This window comes from Salmo salar, chromosome 02 (assembly GCF_965601325.2).
Source record: "Salmo salar chromosome 02, fSalSal1, whole genome shotgun sequence".
Taxonomy (NCBI): domain Eukaryota; kingdom Metazoa; phylum Chordata; class Actinopteri; order Salmoniformes; family Salmonidae; genus Salmo; species Salmo salar.
Genome location: NC_138292.1, coordinates 8224830 through 8236155, shown reverse-complemented (window position 1 = coordinate 8236155; position 11326 = coordinate 8224830). Strand labels below are relative to the sequence as shown.

Sequence of the window (11326 nt, the reverse complement as noted above, 5' to 3'; positions counted from 1 at the left end):
TATAAATTGATTTGCATTTTAATGAGGGAAATAAGTATTTGACCCCTCTGCAAAACATGACTTAGTACTTGGTGGCAAAACCCTTGTTGGCAATCACAGAGGTCAGACGTTTCTTGTAGTTGGGCTACAGGTTTGCACACATCTCAGGAGGGATTTTGTCCCACTGCTCTTTGCAGATCTTCTCCAAGTCATTAAGGTTTCGAGGCTGACGTTTGGCAACTCGAACCTTCAGCTCCCTCCTCAGATTTTCTATGGGATTAAGGTCTGGAGACTGGCTAGGCCACTCCAGGACCTTAATGTGCTTCTTCTTGAGCCACTCCTTTGTTGCCTTGGCTGTGTACTTTGGGTCATTGTCATGCTGGAATACCCATCCACGACCCATTTTCAATGTCCTGGCTGAGGGAAGGAGGTTCTCACCCAAGATTTGACGGTACATGGCCCCGTCCATCGTCCCTTTGATGCGGTGAAGTTGTCCTGTCCCCTTAGCAGAAAAACACCCCCAAAGCATAATGTTTCCACCTCCATGTTTGACGGTGGAGATGGTGTTCTTAGGGTCATAGGCAGCATTCCTCCTCCTCCAAACACGGCGAGTTGAGTTGATGCCAAAGAGCTCCATTTTGGTCTTATCTGACCACAACACTTTCACCCAGTTGTCCTCTGAATCATTCAGATGTTCATTGGCAAACTTCAGACGGGCATGTATATGTGCTTTCTTGAGCAGGGGGACCTTGCAGGCGCTGCAGGATTTCAGTCTTTCACGGCGTAGTGTGTTACCAATTGTTTTCTTGGTGACTATGGTCCCAGCTGCCTTGAGATCATTGACAAGGTCCTCCCGTGTAGTTCTGGGCTGATTCCTCACCGTTCTCATGATCATTGCAACTCCACGAGGTGAGATCTTGCATGGAGCCCCAGGCCGAGGGAGATTGACAGTTCTTTTGTGTTTCTTCCATTTGCGAATAATCGCACCAACTGTTGCCACCTTCTCACCAAGCTGCTTGGCGATGGTCTTGTAGCCCATTCCAGCCTTGTGTAGGTCTACAATCTTGTCCCTGACATCCTTGGAGAGCTCTTTGGTCTTGGCCATGGTGGAGAGTTTGGAATCTGATTGATTGATGGCTTCTGTGGACAGGTGTCTTTTTTACAGGTAACAAACTGAGATTAGGAGCACTCCGTTTAAGTGTGCTCCTAATCTCAGCTCGTTACCTGTATAAAAGACACTTGGGAGCCAGAAATCTTTCTGACTGAGAGGGGGTCAAATACTTATTTCCCTCATTAAAATGCAAATCAATTTATAACATTTTTGACATGCGTTTTTCTGGATTTTGTTGTTGTTAATCTGTCTCTCACTGTTCAAATAAACCTACCATTAAAATGATAGACTGATCATTTCTTTGTCAGTGGGCAAACGTACAAAATCAGCAGGGGATCAAATACTTTTTTCCCCTCACTGTAGTACAGTATACCCTATTCCCTATATAGGACAGTATACCCTATTCCCTGTAGTGCACTATACCCTATTTCCTATAGTATAGTATATTCCTGGAATAGGGTGCCATTAGGAAAGCAGCAGAGGTAACAAGGTATCCAGACTGGTGGTCAGTTATGATCAGTTATCAGTGAGCTGTACAACAGGAAGTTACTACAGTATTGTTATGATCAGTTATCAGTGAGCTGTACAACAGGAAGTTACTACAGTATTGTTATGATCAGTTATCAGTGAGCTGTACAACAGGAAGTGATATTGTTCTACTGTACCAATCAGAAAGGTTTGTGTTCAAATGGTCAGTAGTTGGTTTAATTGGAATTGTCCTTGTTGAATTTCTGCAGGGAACACAAAGCTATGGCCAGATATTAATAAAGGTAAATAGCTGTTAGATATCAGTTACAGAGCAAACAGGACTTTAAAGTTCATTACAGGGTTGGAGGACAGGAGAACTGGGCTATTGCGCCACCCAGTGGTTGAACACCACAGGGCATTGGGTTCTAGAAGACACATTAACCCCCTTCACACTTAAAAGGGGAATTTCACCCTGGGGGAATCTGGGCTTGTTTTCATCAGGAGGAAGGCAGGTCTGGGCTAATTCAGAAACAGAGGGTTATATTCATTAGTGCACCAAAGCAAACCGTTTTGCAACAGAATCCTTGACATCACATTGTAGATTAGAGCACTTGGAATAAGGCTTCCGTTGCAAAAGGTTTTGCTACAGTGTGCACTAATGAATATGACCTGTTAGCCAATCATGATGAAATCACATGTTTATCATGTGGGCAGTGTATTTGACAAACTCAAAATGAGTCAAAGGGTGTTTTAAAGAGTTGAATAAGCCAATGTTTTATATATAAATAAACAGGGTCAGTTATGAACATGTGTATCCTGAGTTTGAATGAAAAGACCATATGATGGCAGCATACAATACATGGAACATCCTTGAGTATCAAAAAAAACATCCAGGGATTTAGAAATTAAATCAGAATTTGTACATTTCCATTGAAGCTCTCCTATTTGGGGCATTTGCATTCATTTACAATAGCAGAAAGTCTAAGTTTCAATAGGTGCTATTAGAAACATAGGAAACAGCATGCTCACATAGAAAACATCAGACAAGCAGACAGAGTAATGAATACATGTGCTGTAAACAACATATGGGGCGTCTCCCATATCGCACCCTATTCCCTCATATAGTGCACTACGCTTGACCATAGCCCTATGGGCCCCAGTCCGAAGTAGTGCAATGCATAGGGAACTGGGTGCCATTCGGGACACGCTCTCTTGGGTTAGGAAATGAAAGCCGTATAGTCACACGTATCAAGAGAGGACTGCATCTCAAGCTTAATACTGTTGCTTTTTAAAATGTGCTGAGAATGCACCTAATGTTGATGACGCTAGGCAGTAGCAACACAGACTTCAGGAAGTCTCCACAGAACATGACTGACTGCTTCATGGCTGCCATCTTTAATATAGTACTCTAATGGTAAAATGGCTTTCCTTTCACACACTGTCTGTGAGAAAACTAAATTGGTTTGGTCAACGTTGAGTGGTTAGAAAAATATGATTATAAATGTATATTGTTTAACCAGGAAATAAAATGTACATGAAAAGCCAGAAGAGACAGTTTCAATCAACCGTTGGGTAAAACAGGTCCAGACTGTCTGAGACAAGTCCCAAATGGTACTCTATTCCATATTTAGCGCACTACTTTTGACCAGATCCCTACAGACACTATAAAGGGTATAGGGTGCTATTTGAGACAGTGCCACTGTAGATCACAGACAGTTGACCAGGTTGTGCCTCTCCTCTATCTGTTTGTCCACTGCTAGGTCCATGGCCTCCAGGAACCTCTCCAGGGACACTGTCGGGGTCTGGTAACAAGGAATCATAGACAAGTCAGATTGGTGTTGCATAGGAACGCAATGAGTAGCACTCTTTCCATATGAAAATACTACCGTTTATTTTAGATAAAAATATCTTCCCATTGAATTAATGTTTAAAATAAAAAAAAATTTAAAACTGTTTGCATTCTCCGTGAAACATTTGAAAACGTCTACAAACCTTCACAAAAAGAGCATGGGCCAAAAAGGGTAGTTTCCTCAGCGCTCTTCCACTGAAACCCTTACTCTTTCTGGAAAAGTCAACAACAGAAATAAGCCTAAAACATCATTCAATTCTACTCTGATACAATCCAATGCACACACACACTTCTCAAGGGAAGTAGCTCGGTGGCAGGTCTGAGATGAACGGCAGAGCTACGGAGGACTGGGACTCACATGGCGATGTTCCTGAGAACCAGGCTGAGCTCCGACACCTTGCTCTCCCTGAAGCCCATGGTCTCCAGCTCAAACATGGTCAGCAGTGGCTGTCTGGGGTACACGATCTGGCACTAGACACAACGTAGAAAAAGGAAAAATAACACACATGATTTTTACCTCTGCGTATTTATTGAGGTTGATGTTTCGGTACAACACCTTTGTGAAGACCCTGGTACTGAACACAATCATGTCAGTTAAAGAACACCTCAGTAACTTTGGTCAGAAGAACTGTATCCTACGGTAGAAACTCAAAAGATACCAACCCCACAGTTACAGACAGACACATTTCAAAGTTACAGACAACTCAGTGTTCCAAATGACCTCCATTCCCAAAGAGGTCCTACTGTATTCATTAAATACACATGTTGGTGTGTTTTTACCTTCATGAGTTCCTCCAGGCAGGACAGACAGACGTTGGTGTGTTTTTACCTTCATGAGTTCCTCCAGGCAGGACAGATAGATGTTGGTGTGTTTTTACCTTCATGAGTTCCTCCAGGCAGGACAGACAGACGTTGGTGTGTTTTTACCTTCATGAGTTCCTCCAGGCAGGACAGACAGACGTTGGTGTGTTTTTACCTTCATGAGTTCCTCGAGGCAGGACAGAGATGTTGGTGTGTTTTTACCTTCATGAGTTCCTCCAGGCAGGACAGATAGATGTTGGTGTGTTTTTACCTTCATGAGTTCCTCCAGGCAGGACAGACAGATGTTGGTGTGTTTTTACCTTCATGAGTTCCTCCAGGCAGGACAGAGAGATGTTGGTGTGTTTTTACCTTCATGAGTTCCTCCAGGCAGGACAGAGATGTTGGTGTGTTTTTACCTTCATGAGTTCCTCCAGGCAGGACAGAGAGATGTTGGTGTGTTTTTACCTTCATGAGTTCCTCCAGGCAGGACAGACAGACGTTGGTGTGTTTTTACCTTCATGAGTTCCTCGAGGCAGGACAGAGATGTTGGTGTGTTTTTACCTTCATGAGTTCCTCCAGGCAGGACAGATAGATGTTGGTGTGTTTTTACCTTCATGAGTTCCTCCAGGCAGGACAGGTAGATGTTGAAGATGCCCTCTACAGATGGAGGGCCAATGTACTGCTTGATGTCAGCTCTGTCCACAAATGCCAGGTCTATCTTCTCTGTCACGTTGGAGGTGGTCAGGATCACAACATTAGAATGCCTGGGATATACAGGAAGATCAGCTGGGCTAAACCACATACACACCAACACACTGGAGGACGGAGGATGAAGTGGTAGAATTCCACAGCCGCTTGTAGAGAACATGTATGTATCCCAAATGGCCCCCTATTCCCTATATAGTGCACTACTTTTGACCAAGGCCCATAGGGCTAATGGCCCCCTATTCCCTACATAGTGCTCTACTTTTGACCAGTAATAGGAAGTCATGTTAAACAGTGCTTTCATGAGTTGTTGCCTCTGAATCTATGGGGCTTAATGTGTGACCCACCACAGCAGATGAACTGAACATGTCTGACTGACCGCTTGATCTGGTCCAGCTGTGTGAGGACAGAGTTGACCACTCGGATGGCGTCTGAGGGTTCCGTTCCGGCCTGGGAAGCGTTCCGCGCTGCCGTCAGACTCTCCACCTGGTCATCAAACAACACAGAGTTACTCTGGGCCCCGCAGTTACATTTGTAGGCTTTAACTGGGCCCCGCAGTTACATTTGTAGGCTTTAACTGGGCCCCGCAGTCACATTTGTAGGCTTTAACTTCCTGCAGTTACATTTGTAGGCTTTAACTGGGCCCCGCAGTCACATTTGTAGGCTTTAACTGGGCCCCGCAGTCACATTTGTAGGCTTTAACTGGGCCCCGCAGTCACATTTGTAGGCTTTAACTGGGCCCCGCAGTCACATTTGTAGGCTTTAACTGGGCCCCGCAGTCACATTTGTAGGCTTTAACTGGGCCCCGCAGTCACATTTGTAGGCTTTAACTGGGCCCCGCAGTCACATTTGTAGGCTTTAACTGGGCCCCGCAGTCACATTTGTAGGCTTTAACTGGGCCCCGCAATCACATTTGTAGGCTTTAACTGGGCCCCGCAATCACATTTGTAGGCTTTAACTGGGCCCCGCAATCACATTTGTAGGCTTTAACTGGGCCCCGCAGTCACATTTGTAGGCTTTAACTGGGCCCCGCAGTCACATTTGTAGGCTTTAACTGGGCCCCGCAGTCACATTTGTAGGCTTTAACTGGGCCCCGCAGTTACATTTGTAGGCTTTAACTGGGCCCCGCAGTTACATTTGTAGGCTTTAACTGGGCCCCGCAGTTACATTTGTAGGAGTTAACTCCTACAACTGCAGGGCCCAGTTAAGTGGGCCTTCAGTTGTAGGAGTTAACTGGGGCCTGGAGTTGTTCCTGACCAGGAAAAGCTCTGGACCACTGTTGTAGGCTATTCATGCTTTACCTCATCGATGAGAACAAACACCAGAGCCTGCTTGTCATCTATCAGCTCTTGGATCTTCTGGAACATCTTAGTGACCAGTTTACCACTCTGGAAGAAAGACGCATGACCTGTTTACAGTCAAACAACACCAATAATCATTTATTCCAGTAAATTCAATAAGACGAGAAGAGGGAAGAGCCAACTGTACCTCAGAGAACCACTTGGAGAACAAACTGTGGCTGTTGATCTCAACAAACTGCCCATAAGAGTACCTGCAGGAAGAATAGGACAGGAAGTTGAAGTTAAAGTTTATAGAACCCACATGGACGTCATAAGACACTAAAATACATGGATATTGCATTGATTAATAGAGAACAAAACATTGAAGTTAAAATACAAGGTAAAACCAGGACAATATGTACATTTACGTTGGGGAAAACAGAAAGTGGTGGAGGTGGTGAAAAACATTCCACAACAAGATTCTGCCAAAGCCCTTTCCTCAGAGTGAGAGCTCTCTCTTACCGGTTTGATAGTCTGATTGACAGCTTCTGGGCCAGAGCTTTACACAAAGACGTCTTCCCTGTGCCCGGGGGTCCTAATGTGGCCACAAATATACACACACAATCTAAATCATATCGCTTTTTACAGATATCACATGTATGTGCATTACAGTTGACACATCCATATTTGAGGCATATTATATACAGCATATTGAGGATTGGAATAATCATAGGATATTATACATTAATATCAAAGTTACTACTATATTTTATTATCGTATTATATCATAATATCATATATATTATTATATTCATGTGTGAAGTTAACAAGATCCTGTTACCATGAAGCAGGACAACTCGGTTCCATGAGATCAGGTTGCTGTCCACGTTTTTGTCAGAGAAGTAAATTGTGGTTGAGACGTAATCCAAGAGCTAGAGGGGAAAAGAGGAAGACAACAGGATGGAGTTCAAATAATTCAATCAATGTAGTACCACTGGCATCTATCTATAACACTCTGTTAATAACACAAGGTTATTAAGGTTGATTCCCAAATGAAGCCGTATGCCTTATGTAGTGCACTACTTTTGACCAGAGCCCTATGGGGCCGGAGGGTAGCATTTGGAACGTATCCTAAATGTTTCTTACTTGTGTTTTGACCCCGCTCTCATACACCAGACTCTCCCAGATGCCATGGAACTCAGCTGAAAAACACACACATGGGAGTAATTATGTATATAAATCTTTTTTTGAAGAAAACGTCACCCTGGCAACCATAGAACTACATATAGAACAGTGAATTAGTAGAATCTCTGTTAACATGGGCCCGCCCACCGGCTGGTAAGAGCCAGTGATTGGCTGCAGAGAGCTCCTCCTCCTCCAGGTTCAGAGTGCTGGGCCCGTCATCATTCAGGGTGAAGATGTGGATGGACAGACTGCAGCTCTTCAGATCTATGGGCTGCAGGAGGAAAACAACCCAAACATCAGACATGTGTCTTATAGTACACTACTGCTTTTTACCAGGGCCCACAGGGCTCAGGTCTAAAGTAGTGCACTAGATAAGGAATAGGGTGACATTTGAGACTCATCCGGGTGGGTATAGTTTGTGGAACGTTCCAACAGGAATCTGTTCCAAAAACTTTGTAAAGTACAAGGTTGCCAACAAACAACACATACAAAGTAGCATGATCAATTCACCTAGCTAACTAGCTGCCGAATAGGCATCAACCTACCACTTAGCGTATTCTTGATGTTTGTCCATAGGTTACCAGTGAGGACAGACATTTTTCAGAATAAATGTGGTGAGTGAAAAACTTAATGAAATAGCCCACTCCCTACCAGGTATCTTATTCTGCCTCTATACAACTTTATATGCGTTGTTTGTTGGCAACCTTGTTACTTACAACGTTTTTGGAACAGATTGCTGTTGGAACGTTCCACAAATTATACCACCCGACTCATCCCATGTTGCATTAACATACAGCTGAAAATGTATTATTAATGTGCCACTAAGACATACTATATGTTCTAGTGAGTTCCTACAGGACATTATCTAAGCAGCTAGAGAGAGAGGGAAGAGTAAGAACAACAGTACATGAGGGCAGGCTGTCACAGTACTTCACTTTTCTCTCAGCATCCACTATGGCCACTGATTGGACGTGTTTGATAAGGAAGTCCTCGTCAAACTCTGTCCACCTGTAAGCCCCGAACACCATGCGATGACGGTTCAGCAGGGTCAAGACGTGCATCTTCACGTCAGACCTCTTCGCAGTGCTGTAGTCAGTGTAATACGCATAGAGAGAGACAGAGGAGAGAGAGAGAGAGAGACAGAGGAGAGAGAGACAGAGGAGAGAGAGAGAGGCAAAGAACGACAGAGAGCAGTGTTGTTAGGGACAAGGAGAAAGGAATGGAAGCATGTCATGAATACAACTTTGAAAAGACTAACATGCTGGGGTAAATCATTACATAACGGACAGTGTCCCAAAAGGCAGCCATATTCCCTATATAGTGCACTACTCTTGACAAGGGCTGACAGGGCCCACTATTTAGGGAGGGCCCTTTTCAAAAGTAGTGCACTTTACAGGGAACAGGGTGCCATTTGGGACACTTTACTTCCCTAGTACTGTAATACCAGTTCAGTGTGAATAGAGCTTTTGAAGATACACTAGCTAGTTAGAACCTGGTAGATTTGACGTGAACCTCCACATGGATGTTGTTCATGTCGTTGGGGTTCTGCTTCAGATCCCCTACCTCCATTCTGTCGCCCTCCATACCTTCAGAGATTAAAATGTATGTCAAAATTAAATCATTTTCGGGTGGAAATACAATAACTCCTTGCTCAGTCTAATGTAATGTCTCGGCAGCAGTACACATGACATGTTGACATCACCAACATGCATAAGAAGTACTTATCAACTATCTGCCTTTAGAACTTACAACAAAATAAGTATAATTAGCTAGCTAGTATGACAACAACACATTCAATGCAAAGCATCAAGCTCACAGCATTTAGCTACCTAGCTAATGTTCGCTAGCTACACGGACGTTACTAGTTAAAGTCGCAGAGTGACACGCTTTATTCTGTTGCTAGATCTCACTAGCAAGTGATGTTACTAGTGTTACGTGTGTAATACAGCTATTGCGATTCGTCATTTATTTTGTTAAGCTTTCATTCAAGAAGTGTACACAAAATTGCTTACCTTAGTTTTGGTACGGAATGGACTGAACGTCACTCGAATTTAGCGCGCAGTTTTGTTGAACCTGAAGTAGATGAGTTGTTGTGGGAAATGTACTTCCGGGTTATCGGGGTATGGATCGCATTTTAATGCAAACAATTATTAGATACAGATACCTAATTACCAGACGCTTTCGCTTAATTTAAACACAACAAACATGGGGAAGAAGCATAAAAAGCACAAGCCGGAGTGGAGAACAGTTGATGGTAAGTGAGCAAAGAAAACAATTCAAAGCCTGGCTTTGTCCCTTTTTGCTAGCCTAGCTAGCTAGCTAGCAGTTAACGTTATCCTACTTACTGGCCTGCTGACTGAATCGTCCTGCAGTGCTAGTGTTAACTTACTATTCCTCAACTTCTGTTGTAGCTTATTATTCCTCAACTTCTGTTGCTTGCTGCCATAAGCATTACCAATAACTATTATGACGGATGTGTATCAGGTCTTATCAAGATTGAGTATGCATAATATTGGCATTTACGCCAGCTAGCCAGTTTATCCTGTCGTAGTGGTAGCATTGCACTGCAGATAGATATCTGTGATGGGTAGCAAATGTTTATCATCACTTATTACACAGTAACACACACCACATCTTCTGCTAGGATGATGACACATCATGCTTGTTGATCTTGCACTGGGTATGACCCATCACTCAGCTAAATGTGGTCTCTGTTTTCAGACTGTGAGGACAAGCCTTTTGAGAAGCAGCTGAAGCTGGTGCTCAAAGTGGGAGGAAGTGAGATCACAGAACTCTCAGGCTCCGGCCATGACTCCAGTTACTACGACGACAGGTCAGACCATGAACGAGAGCGCCACAAGGACAAAAAGAAGAAGAAGAAGAAAAAGTCTGAGAAGGAGAAAGACAAACACGTAGATGATGAGGAGAGGAGAAGACGGAAGGTGAGTATGAGGGGAACAAGGGTCTGGCCCAAATGGCACCCTATTCCCTATATAGTGCACTCCTTTTAGCCAGACCCAAATGAGCCTTGGTAAGAAGGTGGGCACACTATAAAGCGAATATGGTGCAACTTGGGAGTTAACCTTTCATATAAAGCATACCATATAACATGACGTTAGGTCGTGAGCTAGGTCGTTATTTAATTACAAAAAAACAATAATCAATCAATGAATGTGTAATCTTTGACAGGAGGAGAAGAGGAAGAAGAGAGAGCGGGAGCAGAATGAATCAGAGGCTGCTACTGCCTCTGCCTGTGGTGTAGGCCTGCCCAGTGTTGTGCCCAGTCACACTGGTGTGGCAGTCGAGCCTTTCATGCTGCCAAAGATACCAAACATTGGTATTAGTTTTGAGGTGAGACACGTTTTTGGGGTTTCAAGTTTTATTAGTCGTAAGTAGAGGATACACATGGTATACAGCATCCTATGAAATGCTTACTTGCAGCAAGCTTACTTGATCCCTAGAGCCTATAATGTTTTCCTGGAGATCACATAGTCTGGAAACCTCCAGGTCCTACAGGAGATAGTGGAACTGGAGACCTCCTGGTCCCATAGGAGATAGTGAAGTAAATAATACAGTGTTTGGCAACACTGTACATTACTGCCTTTGCTACAGTCAAGCATGTATTCTAATTACTCATTCATACACTACTTGCAGCAGTAACACTAACCCTAACCATAATAGATAGGAGATCACAGGGCCATCTCCAGTAGTTTAATGAGGTCTGTCTCAGCAGCAGCAGCAGCAGCAGGAGGAGAAGAAGAGGAAGAGGGAGAGGTCTGAGATGGAGCCAGAGGTGATGGACCACTTTCACCCCAACATCAAGGTAGAGGTGGAGCAACAAGGAGACCGGCCTGTCAGGGCTTGCAGGACAGCCCCGGGTAATAATCTAGCTGTTCTCTTGTGTTGTTATGTTATTACACATGTTATTACTGATTATAAGCTGAGTGG

The 11326-nt window shown here is 43.8% G+C and overlaps 2 protein-coding genes across 8 annotated transcripts in view; one reads left to right on the top strand and one right to left on the bottom strand.

Annotated features, from left to right (window-relative positions):
- Nucleotides 1–2304: 2304 nt before the first annotated feature.
- On the bottom strand, nucleotides 2305–9479 carry LOC106590995 (pachytene checkpoint protein 2 homolog). Of its 2 annotated transcripts, XM_014182168.3 has the most exons (14): nucleotides 9391–9479; nucleotides 8871–8964; nucleotides 8314–8464; nucleotides 7526–7649; nucleotides 7340–7395; nucleotides 7035–7125; nucleotides 6716–6788; nucleotides 6402–6465; nucleotides 6215–6301; nucleotides 5293–5399; nucleotides 4819–4972; nucleotides 3766–3878; nucleotides 3551–3620; nucleotides 2305–3360 (listed from the first exon to the last, which is right to left on the bottom strand). In XM_014182168.3, exons 2-14 carry the CDS (start codon nucleotides 8960–8962, stop codon nucleotides 3265–3267), a joined length of 1278 nt encoding a protein of 425 aa, XP_014037643.1. In that variant the 5' UTR covers nucleotides 8963–8964; nucleotides 9391–9479; the 3' UTR covers nucleotides 2305–3264. The 2 variants fall into 2 exon arrangements, with proteins under 2 accessions (XP_014037643.1, XP_045552991.1); XM_045697035.2 differs by lacking the exon at nucleotides 9391–9479 and having other exon boundaries at nucleotides 8891–8964.
- Nucleotides 9473–11326, top strand: part of LOC106590994 (bromodomain-containing protein 9) — a 23637-nt gene continuing 21783 nt past the window's right edge. For 3 of the 6 annotated variants that reach the window (XM_045697034.2, XM_045697029.2, XM_045697013.2), the window contains exons 1-4: nucleotides 9473–9632; nucleotides 10100–10320; nucleotides 10568–10729; nucleotides 11109–11256. In XM_045697034.2, coding sequence (XP_045552990.1) covers nucleotides 9584–9632; nucleotides 10100–10320; nucleotides 10568–10729; nucleotides 11109–11256 — 580 coding nt within the window. In that variant the 5' untranslated portion in view covers nucleotides 9473–9583. The remainder of the gene's footprint in view (nucleotides 9633–10099; nucleotides 10321–10567; nucleotides 10730–11108; nucleotides 11257–11326) is intronic. The other 3 variants (XM_045697026.2, XM_045697023.2, XM_045697021.2) reach the window with 3 other exon arrangements.

Excerpts from the sequence above, each read along its gene's own strand:
- LOC106590995 (XM_014182168.3), bottom strand. The coding sequence starts at position 8,962 with ATGGAGGGCGACAGAATGGAGGTAGGGGATCTGAAGCAGAACCCCAAC. Across the intron at positions 7,650-8,313 it reads TAGTGGATGCTGAGAGAAAA|CCCATAGATCTGAAGAGCTG; the intron begins GTGAAGTACTGT and ends TTCCTCCTGCAG. Across the intron at positions 5,400-6,214 it reads TGTTTGTTCTCATCGATGAG|GTGGAGAGTCTGACGGCAGC; the intron begins GTAAAGCATGAA and ends TTTGATGACCAG.